The sequence below is a fragment of the Oryzias latipes genome, chromosome 24 (genome assembly GCF_053564925.1).
Source record: "Oryzias latipes strain Hd-rR chromosome 24, Olatipes_Hd-rR_3.1".
Taxonomy (NCBI): domain Eukaryota; kingdom Metazoa; phylum Chordata; class Actinopteri; order Beloniformes; family Adrianichthyidae; genus Oryzias; species Oryzias latipes.
The window spans coordinates 14,653,191-14,671,750 of NC_136260.1; the positions used below are offsets into that span (position 1 = coordinate 14,653,191).

Sequence of the window (18,560 nt, forward strand, 5' to 3'; positions counted from 1 at the left end):
ACTATTTACCATTGTAACCCTTGTGCTATCCTAGGCACTTTAACGTTGGGAGTTGGGTCATCTAGACCCACTAGACAGTGCTCTGAACCTTTTTTCTTCAATGATTTGTGATCTTCACTGGTGTCCATGGATGACATGAAATCTTTCCACCTTTATCCACCTTTGTCATGGTAGGGAGAACACGTCAATGTAAGGGTGGGGTCATAGGATAGCACAAGGGTTAAGAATCATCTTTGTAGTAAATCCAACTTCCCCAGGTTTTGTTCACGCAGCTGTCTACTTGAAAAATAAACTGCATCCACTGCTTTCTGAAATAAATTTCCTTTAGGAAAAATAAGTTGTTCACAGCCATAATCACCCAAAACATCTGGAAAAAACATTTCTATTCAGTGGTGTATGTTTTTGTGATCTTGGAGGTCCTCTTGCTTTTTTGTTGTCAAAATTTCAGAGTGAGGCGTTTCTTTGTGCCTCTGGAATAACATAAAGCCTAAAAAATAAGATCTTATTTGTAATGTAATTTTAGTAATCTATTTATTCAACAGTATTTTTACCTTTTTTTCTAATACTTAAATAGTTTTTTTAATGATTCCTTTTTCCTCATTTTATTTTTATTCTTTTGATTAAACAGTTTGTTCTTCAGTCTAATGTATAGAAAAATTTTCCATGAAATAGTTTTGATGCACTTTAAAGGATTTGAAGCCTGTAATCTTTGTGTTATTTACAATAACAGATCAGATCAGTGGTTGTCTTGCTAAAGTGTGTGGAGGTGGTTCTTGCAAAATTTAAGCTGATACTTTGGTCTGAAATTATTCACGTAATTCCTGGTTTTAAATGACTGATCACCTTAACTTGCAGATCTTCTGCCTCGTCAAAGTTTTGATTCAACTACAATTTCTTTAAAGTGAAATTTGACCAGTTTTCCAGTTACGAAGGGACTTTCAGAGCATCTTTTGGTGCCAGTCACTCTGTTCTGTCAAAAAATAACCCAAAGCTGATTTTATCTTTGTTTGTGTCAGACTGCAGCAAAAAAACAACATGAAAGTTGTGAAGAGAAATTTTATTTAGAGCAAAGTTAAACTGAACCACTGTTCATCTGAACTTCATAAAGCTAAAACGCACAAACCATTAAACAGAGCATGTTTAACACACTGTCCCGCTCAAACATCGTACTTTCACACCATTTGCCATGAAAAACCATTTCCTGGCTCAGATCAGGAACCTCCTGGTTCCACCTTCACGCACGCTGAAGTCCTCCTGAATTGAACTTGACCTGAAGGTCTTTGACTCTGCAGCGCCCCCTGCATCCGAATCAGAGCTGGCTGCCCGACTCATCAGACAAGAACCTCAACCTTTCAGCAGTTTGAAGTGATGTCCAGGAAAAGAAAGGTGAGCCATGCAGAGGATAAACAAACAGTAGCAGCTCTGCACTGAACACCCAGACAGACAATCTGCATCAGGAAGAACAGCTACTATTTCACTTTGTGCATCAGTTTGGAAACGTACTTGCACCTTTCAGGAAACATGCTTTTGTTTTGTTTTAACTCGCAGATTTCTGCTGCTCTAGGAAAACTTGTTTGGAAAAAGCAAAAACAAAAAAAAGAGTCCATACAACCACTCATGGTCCTGAAGTCTTGCAGTTTTTGTTCGGTTCACAGACCAGAGCAAACATGCAAACTGGTTTGGTTTTCAGTCTTTATGCAAATCTGAAGGAAGCAACATTCACAACTAGTGTTATAAAGGATGCAGGAGATCGCCTACTTTGACTTTATAGTCATTTGGAAAGAAAAATGACTTAGTGCATGTGAGGAGAATGCAGTTAGTCTTCGTCCTCGTTTGGGGGGCTCAATCGTGAGGCTGAATTTGGGGGTTTCCGTGACAACTGCTCCTGTTCGAGGGCGATCGAGTCAAACGACATCTGACAGAGTCTGATCAGCTGTCATCAGAACCGATCCGGTGGGATCATGGAGCAGAGGCGGAGCTACAGAAGTGTTGAAGCGAGTCAGGTCAGAGTGAGGGAGCTGGCTCCTGTGAGGCTCAAGGCTCCTTCTCTTCATTCTCTGCTTCTAGGATTTCCAGAAGGTTCTGCTTCTCCTCCTCTGGCATCAGAGTGACGGGGTTCAGGTGGAAAATTTGCCTGAAACGCAAAGGACTAAATGAGCGCCCCCTGCAGGTCATTTAAAAGCATGCTTCTTTACAGATTTGGACTCACTTGTGGTCGCACGCCGGGAAGAACAAATCTAAGATCTTGACGATGAATCCTGATCCTACAACGCCGATCACAACCACGCCCATCACCAGGAAGAAGACCGGCAGCGACTTGAAGCAGAAGACACGAAGACGCTCCCTCATTTCCTCCACCCAGCGACACATGGCCTGATGGGAGCATAGCTGTCACATGGTCTGGATTTCTGAAACCCCACCCCCCCTTTAAGACCCCTCCCTCTTACAGAGTAAGACGATGACACCTCACTCTGGTTCTGATCAGAGCGGCTGGAGTCCCTGTCGTCCCCGTCGTATCCGTCATTGTACAGCAGGAGGGGGTCCATCCGCAGGGGGGTCTCTGGGAGCTTTCCTGGAGCTGCCACTTCCTCCTGGGTGGTGTCGGCCTGCTTCTCTGTGTGGGGGTACTGGCTGGTGGTGTGGGTCATGAGCTGCTCTTCATCTGAGGACAAAAAGCAGAGATCTGATGACACAGACTGCACATAATCCTTTTTTTGGATGCATAAAAATAGCAAAAATGGAGAAGAAAGTGATTAGTTTGAAAAAAAAAAACAATGAAGAAAAGCTTTGGCAAGTCCATCCTCTCTCTTCAGTAATCTAAAATTAAAAAAAATTATCTTATCCAATTGATCCAAAAGTTCTGATTTATTTGTCTAATTAATAACTGAAGCTGTTTGGGGTTTTTGTATAAACTTTTAGAGGTAAATTCTAAAGAATAAAAAGTTGAAGTGAAGCTTTGGCACAGTTTCAGTGTAGAAGCTCTGCCTCACTCACTTCTGTGTCGGCTGGGTTGTGACGTCGCTATGAGCCACTCATCAATTAGGCCTTCACTCTGAAACAACAGCTAAACTGTCGGCCTTTTCTCCTCATCCAATCACAATCGGATTTTCACTTTTAAATTCAGAAATGGTTCGTCTTTCTGGCCCTCCTCCACCCCGTTCTCCACCAGGAACAATACTTTGTCACGCTCTGGCCCTAAACTACCAGACATCTGTGTTTACAGTCGAGCAGATGACGTAGCCTACACCTCAAAAGAGTTCAAAGGAAAGGATCTTCCATGTGGTATTCTGGGATGTAACGGATCAGAACATTGAAAACAGCTTGAAACAATTGGGAGGAGAAGCAAGAGGATCTAAAAACGTTACATAAAATACATACATTTTTAAACAGTGAATAAAGTTCTATCAAACTCAGGTGAACTCCTTGAGATTTTACTTAATTTGTTTTTTGTTTTTTATAAAGTTGATGATAATGAGGACTTAAACTGACCCCTCCTAGAACTCGGCGGGTCGGTGACGACCACGTCGTTCTCTCGAGGAAACCTGAAGATGTCGCTGTGTCCGATGGGGTAGACGTTGGTGAACTGACCCAGCTTCTGGAAGTCTGGACTCATCAGGATTTTCACCTCACACATGTCCGGCTGCTGGACCTAAATGACACAAGAGTCCGAAGGTTCTGTGAGGCCGGACCTGGTGATGGGTTCAGTCATGCTTCAGACACCTCTGCTCGGGCGGTTACCTGTTTTCCCTCCAGTTCTATCACTTCACTGAAGAGCTGCAGAGCCAACACCTCCTCCAAGTCGCTGTAGAGCCGATTTTGGCTCACCATCACTCTGGTTACCGTGGAAACCAAGTCCCCAGACTCAAACTCCCTGCTTCCATTGATGTTATTCACTGCAAATACAATTCCAGCAGGGGAAAAAAAGTGATTCATGTTGGTAAAAAGTCCCAGCCCATCATAATGACTAAAGCAGTTTACAAGTGAGGAACCAAACAGCTGTGCGGAGTAAAAGTAAACAAACAAGAAAAAAAAGGTTTAACTCTAAAACAAATTTGTAGCTACAGTGATTACCATGTGTGGATGTAACTACATCTGCATGCTCTGAAATAGAAACGTGAACATAGCAGGGATTGAGAGAAGCTATAATTTTCATCATGTGATACATTTCCTATCTAGCACTGATCCGTTCATCTGCCTAATCCCTTTTAGGGTCACAGGGTTGCTGGAGCCTATCCCAGCCACTATTGGGTAGAGGTGGGGGTACCACACAGTAACACACACCTAGTGGCAGTGACCTACAAGGCATGTTTTTGGACTGTGGGGGGGAAACCCACACATGCACAAGAAAAACAAGAAACCTCCATTCAGAAAGCTCCCAGCTGGGATTTGAACTAGGACCTTTTTGCTGTAAGGCGAGAATGCAAACCACTACACCACCGTGCAGCTCTTTTCAAGAATGTGCTCTTTTTTTTTTTTTTAATGCTCATTGTTGAAGTGTTTCAGTAACATGTTGCTATTCACACGTTTCACTCCAAAGTGTCTTTACAGGTAAAAGAGCAGGTGGGGGGAGGACCCGGTTTTTACAGTTTCAGCCACTGAGAACTGGACGGAGTGAGTGTGACCAGACCCATAGAAATTGATTTACTTCCAGCTCCAACCAAATTAAGTCAATTCAGTCGCCATTTTTCTAGAGACGGCCGTGTTGGAGTCAGAAATCGTTGATTGTTTGATTGGTCTAAATAAGTCTGAGTCAACATTTCTATGGTCCTCTGGGTGCCTGAGTGCCTTTATGCCTCGTAATAAAAAGTGTCCACTTTATTTGTTATCAACATGAATAAAAATGCGTCTACAAAAAAGGGGTGCATAGTGGCACAGAGGTTAGTGGTCTCGCCTCACAGTGACAAGGCCCTCGTTCGAATCCCAGCTGGGACCTTTCTGTGAACCCGTGACCCCAAAAAGGAATTAGCGAGTTGAGAAAATGGACGGGTGGGTGGATGTATGCAAAACAAAATAGATATGTTTTTTCAGTTTGAGCTTTGATATTGGATCTTCGCCATTTTCCTGATGGAAGAGACATTTTGTCTGCAGCAGACCAAAGAGGAAACACCTAACTCTTGTTTGCCATGGAACCTTGTTAGTGGGACGCCATATTTGGGGTGGTTCACCCAGATAAGATAAAAGCTGTGTCACACTGTAAAGTAACAGAGCTGTCAATCACCAAGATCAAATATTGAAGATAGAAAGAAGAAAAACCCCAGGAAATAGAAATGTATGCGGTGGGGAAAAAAACATGTTTGTCCGGACGAGCATATTTCTAAGGGAAGTCCACTTTTGTCACACTGCTTCTTTTTCTTAGTCAGAGTTGGGAGAGACGGACGGTGTGAAGTCAGCGTTTTTCTGGCAATACAGTGAGAAAAAAACAGTGAGTTTAAGTTGCATTTTTAGGCTGTTTCTCATTCTAAAAAGATCAAGTACAATGTGGGAGTAGCTCCTTTTAGATCTGACTGATTTATCCTAGCGATTAGCGACCAGAGAGTGTTGCAGGCAGAGAGGACGTTGCTCATTGTTATGCTTATTGTTATGTTTAGAAAATCCCAGTTTTCATGCAGGTCATATTATTTTGTTGTATTGTAGTGTCTGTCACATGACGTGGACGTTTGGTCTGCTGTCAGAGTTCTGCAGGCTGCAGGGGTTACTGTCGGAGCTGGCAGCACAGGGAATTAAATCAATCACCTTTGCCTGCTTTGGTCAAAATAGGGTTGAGCACGAGTGTTTCTTTTTGCCTACGGGTCCTCTCATCTGGCAGTTATGTTGTTTCACCCTTAGTTATTTCTTCCTGTTGTGTTTACTTCTTTTTAGCACCATGAGTGTGGGAAGAGGAGAGGATGATGACAGCTGTGCGATGTACAATGCTTAGCGTGTCAAAGTAAAAGTGCAGAGTACGTCTTATCACGTGTCTCTGTCTGTATTGCAGCGTTGCTGCGGCGTGTGTCCGCCACATGTAACATAACGGTCCGTGGGAATTATACCAGACATCAAACCGGTCCGTGGCGCCATAAAGGTTGAGGACCGTACTAGATCTAGAGAACAAACTCACAAATAAGTGCTGGACAGGGAAACCTGGTGACTCCTGACAGCTCCACCGGGAAGTCGTTGACCAGAATCTGTTCTTCTCCCACTGAAACGTTGAAGCTGATCTGAAAAAAATTAAGTTGTAAACATTAATTTGGAAGAAAATAACCACTTGGGTGAGTGAAGTTGACATTAATTCACCTGTAAGTTCTTTGACTCCTGCAGTTCTGTGTCTGCCGTCACGTTTATCAGGATATTTTCCTGCAGAACGCACAAACGTGTCAGGACAAAAACATCAGACGGAACAGCTCAGGAAAGGTGGGATCGGAGTTTCCCGTCAGCCGCACTTAAGCAGCTAATGCTAAGCTAGCATTAAAAATAGCGGCGTGTTTCTTAAAACTTCTTTTCTCACCGTGCTCAACGGCCTTCCAGGAGACTCCGCACAACAAACTGAAACCAGGAACACAAACATCATCCGATCTTTAATCGCCGTCATCTCTGTTTCTGACTGAATCTGAAAACGAACCACAACACAGAGGGGGGGGGGGAAACAAACTGTTAAATACAACAGCGCATGCGCACTTTATCTCAGCGCACGCAATTCTCGCGATATCTAGACGTCAGTATGGCGGTGCTCCTTGAAACAACGCTGGGAGATATTGTGATCGATTTGTTCACGGAGGAAAGGCCAAAAGGTGAAAAATATACAGAGTTCTACCTTTTTTTGCTTTCTATTATGTATATAAGTTTATCAGAATGAGCCAAAGTGGGAGCCAAGAGTGCTAGGAATTAGCCCCGGTGGCTAACCAGTTAGCCGCCGTCGGGGCTGCTTGTTTACTACTTATGCCTATACCTTTTTTAATTTTAAATATGTTTCACTCACATCTGTTCTCTGGCTAACAAATGCATGTATTATAATGCATATGTGTGTCAGAAATGCAGTGAAGAAGTTACCTATTTTGCAATATAGCAAGAATATATTAAATACATATTTATTCAATAAATAAAAGAAATAAGATTTCCTGATAGCCTGTTAGCTAGCTACACCCACATACGTCTACATTGTTCATTTAGGATTCAAGGAGTTTTTATTGCCATTGTTGAACAAATTTGCTGCGGTGCCAATGTGCCACATAAAACACTTAAGAATAATAAAATTCACAAAAGCAAGCAAAAAATAAATAAATAAAACACAATGTCAGAAAATGTGCAATTTAAAGAAACAGATAATTAAGCAAAAAGTTATAAGGAAATATTTGGCTAATCTGTAAAGGAAATTCTCTAAATAAACTAAAGAAATTGAAAGTAAATTATCCAAAATATAATAAAATATGTATTCAAGCTTCATAAATTAAAGAAATCTGAATACAGGTTTGTCTTAAAATAAAAATTTTCTTAAATGTTGAGGTTTTGTTTGACTTCATTGTTGCTTTTTAAGAAGCTTTTGATTTGTTTTGGAATTTCCCTACGTTGCTTCCTTGATATTCATGTTTTTGTACTGTTTGATAAGACTACCATGTTTGTAATTACAGTATTTTTACCTGAAAACTTGCATGTCTCATCATATAAAGTGAAAAGTTTTTCTTATTAAAGCTTACGAAAAGATAAAGATCATTTATTTTTCTCTTCACAGCATGTCTGAATTTCCTGAAGCTCTGCAAGATTAAATACTACAACTATTGTCTGTTCCACAACGTGCAGGTGAGTGTGAGAGATTGCGTTACGTTCTGCTCTCGCAGTCTTAAGCTCCCTTTATCGATCAGCTTTATTGTTCTCGAACAGTCCTGCTTTGTTTTCCCGATTTCTCGATTTTGCCTACTTTCGATTCCAAAAATCTGTTCAGTTCCACCAGGGAGACGCAGCAGGGGTAGATGAAAAACAAGCAGGACGCTGGCCCCTCATGGTCAACCCAGCACACGTCTGATGAGGGCGCCAGAGTCCTACATTTTCATATTCGACTGAATTGTAACTTCTGCAGGCAAACACAGGTCTTTATAGTTAGCACTTAGATTAACAGAGTGAGTGAGACGTCAACTGTTGGTTGACTTTAGGGTAGTTTAAACTTTTTATTGATTATTTTTATTCAATGAAAATAGACAATGGTGGGAGAAGAAAAACAAAAATGTAGACAAAAGCATTTGTTTTAACAAAAGGAACTATTATTAAACAATTAATTTTCTTTGCAGTAAATACTGTTATATTATTATATTTTTAACAGTTTATAACTGCAAATAAATTGACTATAGCTTTGATTTTATATAGATTCCATAGATTTGTATGTTTGTGTATATATTTATGTATATTTTCATTGGTAGGCAATTACTTTTATCAGAACTATCCCATTTTTCTTGAACCATTTATCCAAGTTCCATTTTTTATGCATTGTTTTTAAGATTTATTCTTTACCTTTTAATTTTTTATGGGAGTAATTAAAAAAAAAAGAAATAGTAAAAGGCAATAAGACATCTGATGGTTGCTTTGTGAAATGACTTGGATCTTGTTTTCAAACCAGCTTCAAACAGGAAGTTTATTTCTGTGTTTATAAAGCTAAGGAGAAATCTCAAATGGACAAGAAGATGATATTGTCCCTTAGAGATGTTAACATTGTTGGACTGTTTGCTGGGGTTTAATGAATGGATATGCAGTGAGTCTGTTGGTTCCTTCCACGGTGTTTCAGAGAGACTTCATCGCTCAGACTGGAGACCCCACTGGAACCGGTCGTGGTGGAGAGTCCATCTACAGGTCAGCCTCACAGCAGCAGGGCTTCAGTTCTTTGCTGATGGACTTCTGCACAGTATGCATGTGTCTTTCTGGGTTTGCAGTAAGCTCTATGGAGACCAGGCGCGTTTCTTCGATGCAGAGAAGGTCCCTCGCATCAAACACAAGAAGAAGGGAACGGTTTCCATGGTGAACAATGGAAACGATCAGCATGGATCACAGGTGAGATGGATGTCCTAGAAGAAAAATCAAATGAAAACAATCAGATGAAGATCTGATTATCATTTCGATCTGATTCCTGGATGTCTTTGATTGATCAGAAATCTTCCTTCAGTTTCTCATGACCACAGGGGAGAACTTGGACTACCTGGATGGAGTTCATACTGTGTTTGGAGAAGTGACAGAAGGGATGGACATCTTGAAGAAGATCAACGAGACCTTCGTCGATAAGGATTTTGTTCCATTTCAGGATATCAGGTGAGAGTCCTAAAAACGGAGCAGAGTTGCTGTTTTGGCTTCTAAACCACTGACGTAAATCAGTTTCTGACTCAACACACTTCAGTAAATGATAGTTTATTCTGCACATTTGAATCCAGAATGGTTTCTGTTTGCTGATGAACAGAAGAAGTGAATTTTCACTGATGAAAGGGTGAAGTTTTATTGGTATAGTAATGATTTATTTAAACAAAATGTTCATAAAAACAAACAAGACGATACAAAAACAAGATATTTGATTTGATTTGATCCATTTAGCTAAAACTGGACAGCCTCTGTAGTTATAAGACTGTCGCCTGGTGTTGTTTCCTGTTCAGGATAAACCACACGGTGATCCTGGAGGATCCGTTTGACGATCCTCCTGACCTTCCGGTGCCGGATCGATCACCAGAACCCACCAAGGAGCAGCTGGATGTGAGAATCTAACCTGCAATCTGAACTGATCATACTAGAGCATGATGGTTCTCCATGACTTAAATATGATGCTGTTTAGAATTCAGCTCTGTCTTTCCTTCTAGAAAAAGATCAGAAAGAAACTTGTTATCTTTAGTTTCTAACTCTGCCCCCTTAAAGCCTCTTTTTGGAAAGAACTGTTAGACTGACATTGGCTAGAATGTGACCCCAAAACCCGAGAACGATCCCTGAAGAAGTGATGATCATGTCGGTCTGCAGAGCGGCCGCATCGGAGCAGATGAAGAGATTGTCGACACAGACGGGAGGAGTGCAGAGGAACTGGAGGAGCGGCTGAAGGAGAAAGAGGCCAAAACTCAAGCCATCCTGCTGGAGATGGTGAGGAAACCCTCTAGAGTGTAAAGACTCCACTCTCATTGGGTGATGCCTCCTCTCAGCTGCTGGTGTTTTACGCAGGTGGGTGACCTCCCTGACGCAGACATGAAGCCTCCAGAAAATGTTCTGTTCGTGTGCAAACTCAACCCCGTCACCACCGACGAAGACCTGGAGATCATCTTTTCTCGCTTTGGTTCCATCAAAAGGTTCAAGTTGGTCCTCAGAATGTGTTTTTGAGCTCGCAGACCTTCTGAAAATTCTCAGTTTGTTAAAACCGCATCATCTTTTCCCATCCTGCAGCTGTGAGATCATTAGAGACTGGAAAAGTGGAGACTCCCTCTGTTACGCCTTCATCGAGTTCGAAAAGGTGAGTCCCTTAAGGAGCAGAATGACAGTTCGCCTTCCTTTACTTAATACAGTTTGCAACATATCAATATCAAAATCACAAAAAAAATCAGATATTTCACCTTTGATAATCAGAAAAACGGTTTTGTCAGGTTTTCTTTTCAGATTTCAGGAGTTAGACTGATCCCAAAGACATGAATAAGCTCATAGCTGCTGCAGCGGCCCCTTGTGGCGTCACCTGAACTTTCTTGGAGTGTTCTGTTAATTTCAGCATCTTCAGACGAGCTTTATGGGATTGTCAGATTGCCAGGGTTCACTGCATGTAATCTAACAAGAATGTCATCAGTCTGACCCAGATCTTCTTTGAAATCTTCTTTCCTTCTTCCGGAATTCTTACAAGCCGGTCCTCAGCAGATTCTCTGAGCGTGAATCAAAATGAAACCGAATCTTCTGACTGCTGTTTAGTCAAACTGTCTTTTCATGACGGTATCACCAGTTCCTCTTAAAGCCGAAGAAAGATTTGCAGACTTCAATGTTCCAAGAATGAAAATTGTATTTTTGATTTTCTCTTTAGGGTTTGTGTCTCATTGACATAGAAATGGAATAAATGGTTTTTGCACAACCCTGCTAATTAACCCAACATAAGCAGTAAAGGCACATTTTAGGTGATCACATTTTTGTTATTGTCTTTGTTTAATATTCATTACAATAATCACATGAATGCAAACGTTAAGGCTCAAAGACACAAGAAACTGTTGAAACACATTTGATGCTGTTGGGAGAGTTTGGTGTCTTTTGATCCAAGTTAAACTTAGAAAAAAAGTTTCTTTTGTTTCTTAACAGCTTTTTTAATTTTCGCAAACACAAGAGAGATGATGATATTAAGCCCATTTTTGCTTGGAAACATCTATTGTAGCCCAAGAAAATGTATGATAAGTTAGTATTGGGAACAAGATGTAGCCGAAGAGTATGTTTTTAGACAAAATTAGCTTTTTATCTACAAAGAAACTATCCCAAATTGATGGTCAAAATGAGCTTCAAATGACCTTTTTTCAAATATTTTTTGTCCTGTATTCAGAAAAGTAATGACTTAATAGGTCATTATTATTGATGAGACGGTTATCACTCGTGATCCTCACCATCCAAGTGATTTTCAATCTGGCACCGTCACAAACATTGTTTAGGGTGCAAAGCCAAAGAAAACTTTCATAACACATTTTAGCCACCAGTAAAGCCAGAAAGAAAGAGAAACTCTCAGAACTTGTTCCTTTGTCTTTCGCTCACTGACTGACAGTCATGCCTCCTCTCTCATAATCGTCCTCCTTTCAGGAACAGGGATTCCCCGAAAATTCCTTTAGTTTTGTTTGTTGTCACGGTCTGTTGGCCCCGCCCCCTAAAGGACAGAACGCCGCAGTTGTCTCGTTTAGACCCGATTTTAAGGCTGAAATCCCAGGGCTTTTACCAGAACACCAGAACTGATCAGGAGACGGGCCAGATCCTTTTTTGGTTGTTTGTTTTATTACAATATTGTAGGAGAAACCAAACTGTGCTTTTCCATGAACTTACATCTCTGCCAAGAGCAGGAAGTGACAGTTTTACGGTGACTTGAGCACAAGTAAAACAAGTTTTATTACTTCAATTAAAAGCTGTTTTATTAGTTCAATGATGTTGTCAGTTCGTCCTGCAGCACATCGACTGTCAAAAACACTTAGCCTGGATTTACAGTTTCCGGCCACATGAAGCCAGATTCACCGCAGCCGTCAGTATGAAGGCCATTTTTACTCTTCCTCACAGAAATGCTCCATTTTAGGGGCGTAGTAGTCACATAACGTTGGCACAATGACAGGGAAAGGCAGAGAGCTGGCAGACAGGATGGAGAGAAGGAAGGTAGATGTACTGTGTGTGCAGGAGACAAGGTGGAAGGGCAGCAAGGCACGTAGTATTGGAGGAGGATACAAACTGTTCTATCATGGTGTTGATAGGAAGAGAAACGGGGTAGGAGTGATTCTGAAGGGGGAGCTTGTAAACAGTGTTCTAGAGGTGAAAAGAGTCTCAGACAGGATGATGAGCCTAAAGTTAGAAATTGAAGGGGTGATGGTGAATGTAGTCAGTGGGTATGCGCCACAGGTTGGCTGTGAGTTAGAAGTGAAGGAGAGATTCTGGAGTGAGTTGGATGAGGTCATAGAGAGTTTTCCCAGAGGAGAGAGAGTTGTTATTGGAGCAGACTTTAATGGGCATGTTGGTGAGGGCAACAGAGGTGATGAGGAGGTGATGGGCAGGTTTGGTGTGAAGGAAAGGAATCTGGAGGGACAGATGGTGGTGGACTTTGCGAAGAGGATGGAAATGGCTGTAGTCAACACTTACTTCCAGAAGAGAGAGGAACATAGAGTGACATACAGAAGTGGAGGTAGGAGTACTCAGGTGGACTACATCCTATGTAGACGAGGTCATTTGAGAGAGGTTAATGACTGCAAAGTGGTGGTAGGAGAGAGTGTAGCCAAACAGCACCGCATGGTGGTGTGTAAGATGACTCTGGAGGTCAGGAAGAAGAAGAGAGGGAAAACAGAAAAGAAGACCAAGTGGTGGAAGCTACAGAATGAAGAAACTTGTGAGGAATTTAGGCAGAAGTTGAGGCAGGTCCTGGGTGGTCAGGATGAGCTTCCAGAGGACTGGGAAACTACAGCAGAGATTATCAGGGAAACAGGTAGGAAGGTGCTAGGTGTGTCATCTGGAAAGAGGAAAGACGGTAAAGAGACTTGGTGGTGGAATGAGGAAGTACAGGAATGCGTCCAGAGGAAGAGGTTGGCTAAAAGGAAGTGGGATGTAGAAAGGACTGAGGAAGGTAGACAGGAGTACAAGGAAGCGCAGCGTAAAGTGAAGAGAGAGGTGGCAAAGGCCAAACAGAAAGCTTACGATGAGCTATATGACAGGTTAGACACAAAGGAAGGAGAGAAGGACTTGTACAGGCTGGCCAGACAGAGAGACAGAGATGGGAAGGACGTGCAACAGATAAGGGTGATTAAGGACAGAGATGGAAAGGTGCTAACAACCCAAGAGAGTGTACAGAAAAGATGGAAGGAGTATTTTGAGGAGCTGATGAACGAGGAAAATGACAGGGAAAGAAGGGAGGAAGATGTGGTTGTTGTGGAGCAGGAAGTAGCAGAGATTGGAAAGGATGAGGTTAGGAAGGCTCTGAAAAGGATGAAGAGCGGAAAGGCCGTTGGTCCTGATGACGTACCTGTGGAGGTATGGAAGTGCCTAGGAGAGACAGCAGTGGAATTTCTAACAAGGTTGTTCAATAGGATTTTAGAGAGTGAGAAGATGCCTGAGGAATGGAGGAGAAGCGTTCTGGTCCCAATCTTTAAGAACAAGGGTGACACGCAGAACTGCAGCAACTATAGAGGAATAAAGTTGATGAGCCACACAATGAAGCTGTGGGAAAGAGTAGTGGAAGCCAGGCTTAGGAAGAAGGTGGAGATTTGTGAGCAGCAGTATGGTTTCATGCCCCGTAAGAGCACCACTGATGCCATTTTTGCTTTGAGAATGTTGATGGAAAAGTACAGAGAAGGTCAGAAGGAGCTGCATTGTGTGTTCGTAGATTTAGAGAAGGCGTAGGACAGGGTGCCGAGGGAGGAGCTGTGGTACTGTATGAGGTCGTCTGGAGTGGCAGAGAAATATGTTAGAGTAGTTCAGGACATGTATGAGAGAAGTATGACGGTGGTGAGATGTGCTGTAGGTCAGACAGAGGAGTTCAAGGTGGAGGTGGGACTACACCAAGGATCAGCTTTGAGTCCTTTTTTGTTTGCTATGCTGATGGACAGGCTGACAGACGAGGTAAGACAGGAATCTCCCTGGACAATGATGTTTGCGGATGACATTGTAATTTGCAGTGAGAGTAGAGAGCAGGTGGAGGAACAGCTAGAGAGGTGGAGGTTTGCTCTGGAAAGAAGAGGTATGAAGGTCAGTCGTAGTAAGACAGAATACATGTGTCTGAACGAGAGGGATCAAGGTAGAAGCGTTAGGTTACAGGGGGCTGAGGTGAAGAAGGTGCAGGAGTTTAAGTACTTGGGGTCAACAGTTCAGTGTGATGGGGATTGTGGAAAAGAGGTGAAGAGGCGAGTGCAGGCAGGTTGGAGCGGTTGGAGGAAAGTGTCAGGAGTGTTGTGTGACAGAAGAGTGCCAGCAAGACTCAAAGGAAAGGTGTACAAGACAGTGGTGAGACCAGCTCTGCTCTATGGGTTAGAGACGGTAGCAGTGAGACAGAGACAAGAGGCTGAGATGGAGGTAGCGGAGATGAAGATGTTGAGGTTCTCCTTAGGAGTGACCAGGTTAGACAGGATAAGGAACGAGTACATCAGAGGGACGGCTCATGTTGCCTGTGTTAGCGACAAAGTCAGAGAAGCCAGACTGAGATGGTTTGGACATGTTCAGAGGAGGGATAGTGGATATATTGGTAGAAGGATGTTGGAGATGGAGCTGCCTGGCAGGAGGGCAAGAGGACGGCCAAAGAGGAGATACATGGATGTCTTAACAGAGGACATGAAGTTGGCTAACGTTAGGGTAGAAGATGTTCATGATAGAGTGAGGTGGAAAAGGATGATTCGCTGTGGCGACCCCTGATGGGAAAAGCCGAAAGAGAAAGGAAAGGGGCGTAGTAGTCACAGTCAGAGTGTCATGCTCACCAGTCTCCTCCAAACCAGTCAATGCTCCTGCTTGTTCCTCCTTCACACAGCTGGCAGTCACTTCCTAAAGCTTTACCAAATTTTACCAATACTATTAAAATAATGTAAATTATTGGGGTCAAATGGAAACAAAGGGAGACATAGAGAAACATAGGGAATTTAGTTTGTGCATCAAAACTCGCCAGACTAGCAAACGTGGACCACAATGCATTGCGTTTGAACAATTTGTCATTTGATAAAAATGTATATACATTTATTTTTTTACAAACCCTCCAAATCAGAACTCTTTGGATTCATAAATAGTCTTTGTAAAATGTTTTAGGCTTTTACTTCAGCAAAAGGTGACGTCAAATTTGGTGATTTTGGCAACGTTTAAGAGCTAGCATTAGGGATTAGGCGTTATAAGAAACATTTTCTTTCGCCTTGCCTCCCAGATTGCAGCTCTCAGAGGGAAAACACACACCTGTTTGCACCTTTTCTATGCTTTGATTTGGAGTACATCTGCGTGTTCTGTGAGGTGGTCACAAAACCCCATAAATTCAGTTTTTCTGTTATTTTTAGTTTTTCTATGTTTAAATACTGAATGAAGTGATTGCAAAAGGAAGCCACCCATTGGACCCCCATTGATGGAAGCTGGCGTTTGTCAGTTCCCCATCAGAGGGCGCTGTGGAGCCGCCTCACTTTGAGCAAATGTGGCTTACTTTTTAATTTTTTAGTTACTGGATGAATGTTGACTTTTGCAAACTGCAAAACCTAAAAGACGTTGATGTTGAGACACAAAGAGACTTTCATTTTCTAGTTCTGTGGTTGAAACCACGTCTGCTCTAGAAGGAACATTTTCAATCTTTTGAAGCTTCTCTTTTGAAAGTCAAGCGTTATGACTGAACTGCTGCTCTGAATTTTTGGAAAAATTTGGCGTCTTCCGGTCGGGTTTACCACAAAACTTCTGACCTGTCAGTAGATTATTAAGCACAGCTCCAGGGACTGAATTTGCTCTCGTTGTTTGCATTGACAGCAAGAAGATTGTGAAAAAGCGTATTTCAAGATGGACAACGTCCTCATCGACGATCGCCGGATCCACGTGGACTTTAGCCAGTCAGTCGCAAAGATCAAGTGGAAAGGAAAAGGTACCTGAGGTCCTCTGAGAGGGATGAGGTTCACCAAGACTGTTGATGCTCCATCAGTGCTCTAATTTTTGCTTCTGGTCTTATTTGCTCGTCTTCATCGCTGTAGGTGGGAAGTACACTAAAGAGGACTTCAAAGCCTACGAGAATGACCTGGAGAGCCGATCAAAACTGACTCTGAAAGATCAAGCGAAGCCGAAACAAGAGTATCCTGAAAACTAACGGTGGTTTCTGTGCCGGGGGTCAAAAGGTCTGTAGTTTTGATCCGGAGGTTTCCTTTACTCTGCTCCAAAAGCTCCAGGTACGACCTTGTGATTGACGAGGAAGACGAGGTGACAGGCCATCGACATTCTGAGAAGAAACACAAGGAGAAGAAGCACCACCATCATTCTGATGAGGAGGACAGCAGGAAGTCCAAGAAGCACAGGGTAATGCGTGACCTTTGACCTGCAGAAGACTTGGAGACCTTTGGTTCTTTTGGTTTAGATTCACTGGTTCCAGACCATTTGAGTTCAGTCAAATATGGCGGTTTGTTGGTTCCTCTCCTGCAGGACAGCGATGACGGCAGACGTGACAGGAAGTCCGGCCGCCAGCGCTCCCGCTCTCGCTCCAGAGACCGGGACCACAGACACAAAAAGTCTAGGGGCAAAGACGGGCGAGACAGATCCCACCGCAGCCACAGCCGCTCCCCGAAGAGGTCCAAAACCGAGGACAAGAGCCGGTTCCGATGAAGATGATCCTGACTATCATCTTCTGAAGCAGGGAGTTGAATCCATGAGATGGATGAGTCCTTTAAAGTCTAAAGGAAACATCTGCATCAGCTGATCAGCTGCATTTGATTCAGAAATAAAGTTTTGTACATCAATCATGAGGAAGTATTTTGGTCGTGTTTAAATTCCAAAGCTTCTTCTTCCTCTTTTCCTCAGTTGATGCTCTACACATTCTTCTCTTTAGTTTGTTTTTCACACCACCGACTTCCTTACAATTAACACTTTATTGTGAACTTATGTCAACAAAACATCCGTCTTCCACTGAAGAAAACCTTTACGGTGTTAGGAGGAAGAACTGCACCACAGGTCCAGGTCACTCATTGGTTCATGGACAGCAGCAGAAACCAGAGCCAACAACCTATGAACTGTGATTATTGGCAGAAAAATAAAACCCCTTCATTTAGTTTGCCTTCACGTTGCAGTCCTGGAAGAAATCTGTCAAAATGCCAAGTAGTATTTCCCAGACTTAAAGAGGTGAGCATCTCCACCTAGGGCTGCACGATATGAGGAAAACTCGCGGTATGCGATATTGGTGATTAATATTGCGATAACGATATAATTTGCGGTATATAAACAAATATCAAACCAACCAAAAACATCATTTCCATTTCAATGCGACAGTTTAAAAGTTATACTCCAAATGACCCTTGTCGACGTAGGAGGCAAACATCAAACATAAAAGGGCTCATCTGATTGATCAACAGCGTAAACGGGTCCTTCCGATTGGTTAAATGCATGAAGGGATTTTTTTCATTTGTTCAATATTTCAAGCTGCCATGAGTTTGTTTTAGCACATTTAACCCATGTGCTATCTTCCATTGACATGTTCTCCTACCATGACAAAGGTGGATAAAGGTGGAAAGATTTCATGGAATCCATGGACACCAGTGAAGATCTCAAATCATTGAAGAAAAAAGGTTCAGAGCACTGTCTAGTAGTGGGTCTAGATGACCCCACTCCCAATGTTAAAGTGCCTAAGATAGAACAAGGGTCAAGGTAACCATTTATTGCGATTTTCACCGTCTTTTGCGGTATGCATATTGCACAGCTTGATGTCGCGATAACGATACATTTGCGGTATATTGTGCAGGCCTACCACCTATGTTTCTTGACTTCTAATTCAATAAATTAAAGTTTTGGAATTGTTTTTACACTTTTAGATCAAATTATTGAAAGCCTTATCAACCAATAGAGTCATCTACATCCATGTTTTCTCTGCTTTTACTCTTTGGTTTGCTGCATTTGCTGTAATGAAGTGCATTAGAGTTCACCTGCAACTAAAAACAGGGTGTTACAGGGGTGTTGGGGGGGGGGGGGTTATCATAATTTGTGGTTTCTGATACAATTTATTGGGGATATTGGTTTATTTCAAATGATCCGATTCACTAACCAAAATTCCAGGACAGTTACGCAAAATCAGCAAAACTTTATTAGCTGTGTTTCTGTCCTCAATAAATAAACTGCATCCACTGCTGCCTAGTGTAAACATTTGGTCGACCATTTTTTCTTTTGTCAAAAAGGAAAAAACTTTTCAGCTAAACTAAGACGAATAACTTCACTACTATGCC

The 18,560-nt window shown here is 42.3% G+C and overlaps 2 protein-coding genes across 2 annotated transcripts; one reads left to right on the forward strand and one right to left on the reverse strand.

Annotated features, from left to right (window-relative positions):
- Positions 1-1,042: 1,042 nt before the first annotated feature.
- On the reverse strand, positions 1,043-6,613 carry ginm1 (glycoprotein integral membrane 1). The gene is made up of 8 exons (XM_004083529.5): positions 6,485-6,613; positions 6,274-6,333; positions 6,098-6,197; positions 3,739-3,893; positions 3,490-3,649; positions 2,448-2,662; positions 2,210-2,373; positions 1,043-2,134 (listed from the first exon to the last, which is right to left on the reverse strand). Exons 1-8 carry the CDS (start codon positions 6,566-6,568, stop codon positions 2,035-2,037), a joined length of 1,038 nt encoding a protein of 345 aa, XP_004083577.1. The 5' UTR covers positions 6,569-6,613; the 3' UTR covers positions 1,043-2,034.
- A 14-nt stretch (positions 6,614-6,627) lies between these two features.
- ppil4 (peptidylprolyl isomerase (cyclophilin)-like 4) lies at positions 6,628-17,093 on the forward strand. The gene is made up of 13 exons (XM_004083528.4): positions 6,628-6,767; positions 7,706-7,773; positions 8,750-8,814; positions 8,895-9,012; positions 9,125-9,267; positions 9,603-9,699; positions 9,958-10,074; positions 10,153-10,277; positions 10,372-10,438; positions 16,114-16,225; positions 16,332-16,428; positions 16,518-16,650; positions 16,774-17,093. The coding sequence occupies exons 1-13, from the start codon at positions 6,647-6,649 to the stop codon at positions 16,951-16,953; spliced, it is 1,443 nt and encodes a 480-aa protein (XP_004083576.2). The 5' UTR covers positions 6,628-6,646; the 3' UTR covers positions 16,954-17,093.
- Positions 17,094-18,560: the final 1,467 nt, after the last annotated feature.

Coding starts and splice junctions, on each gene's coding strand:
- ppil4 (XM_004083528.4), top strand. CDS start 6,647: ATGCGCACTTTATCTCAGCGCACGCAATTCTCGCGATATCTAGACGTC. Junction 6,768..7,705: donor CACGGAGGAAAGGCCAAAAG/GTGAAAAATATA, acceptor TTCTCTTCACAG/CATGTCTGAATTTCCTGAAG. Junction 16,429..16,517: donor CAAGCGAAGCCGAAACAAGA/GTATCCTGAAAA, acceptor CTGCTCCAAAAG/CTCCAGGTACGACCTTGTGA.
- ginm1 (XM_004083529.5), bottom strand. CDS start 6,568: ATGACGGCGATTAAAGATCGGATGATGTTTGTGTTCCTGGTTTCAGTT. Junction 3,650..3,738: donor TAGAACTGGAGGGAAAACAG/GTAACCGCCCGA, acceptor TGTGTCATTTAG/GTCCAGCAGCCGGACATGTG. Junction 2,663..3,489: donor CCCGCCGAGTTCTAGGAGGG/GTCAGTTTAAGT, acceptor TTTTGTCCTCAG/ATGAAGAGCAGCTCATGACC.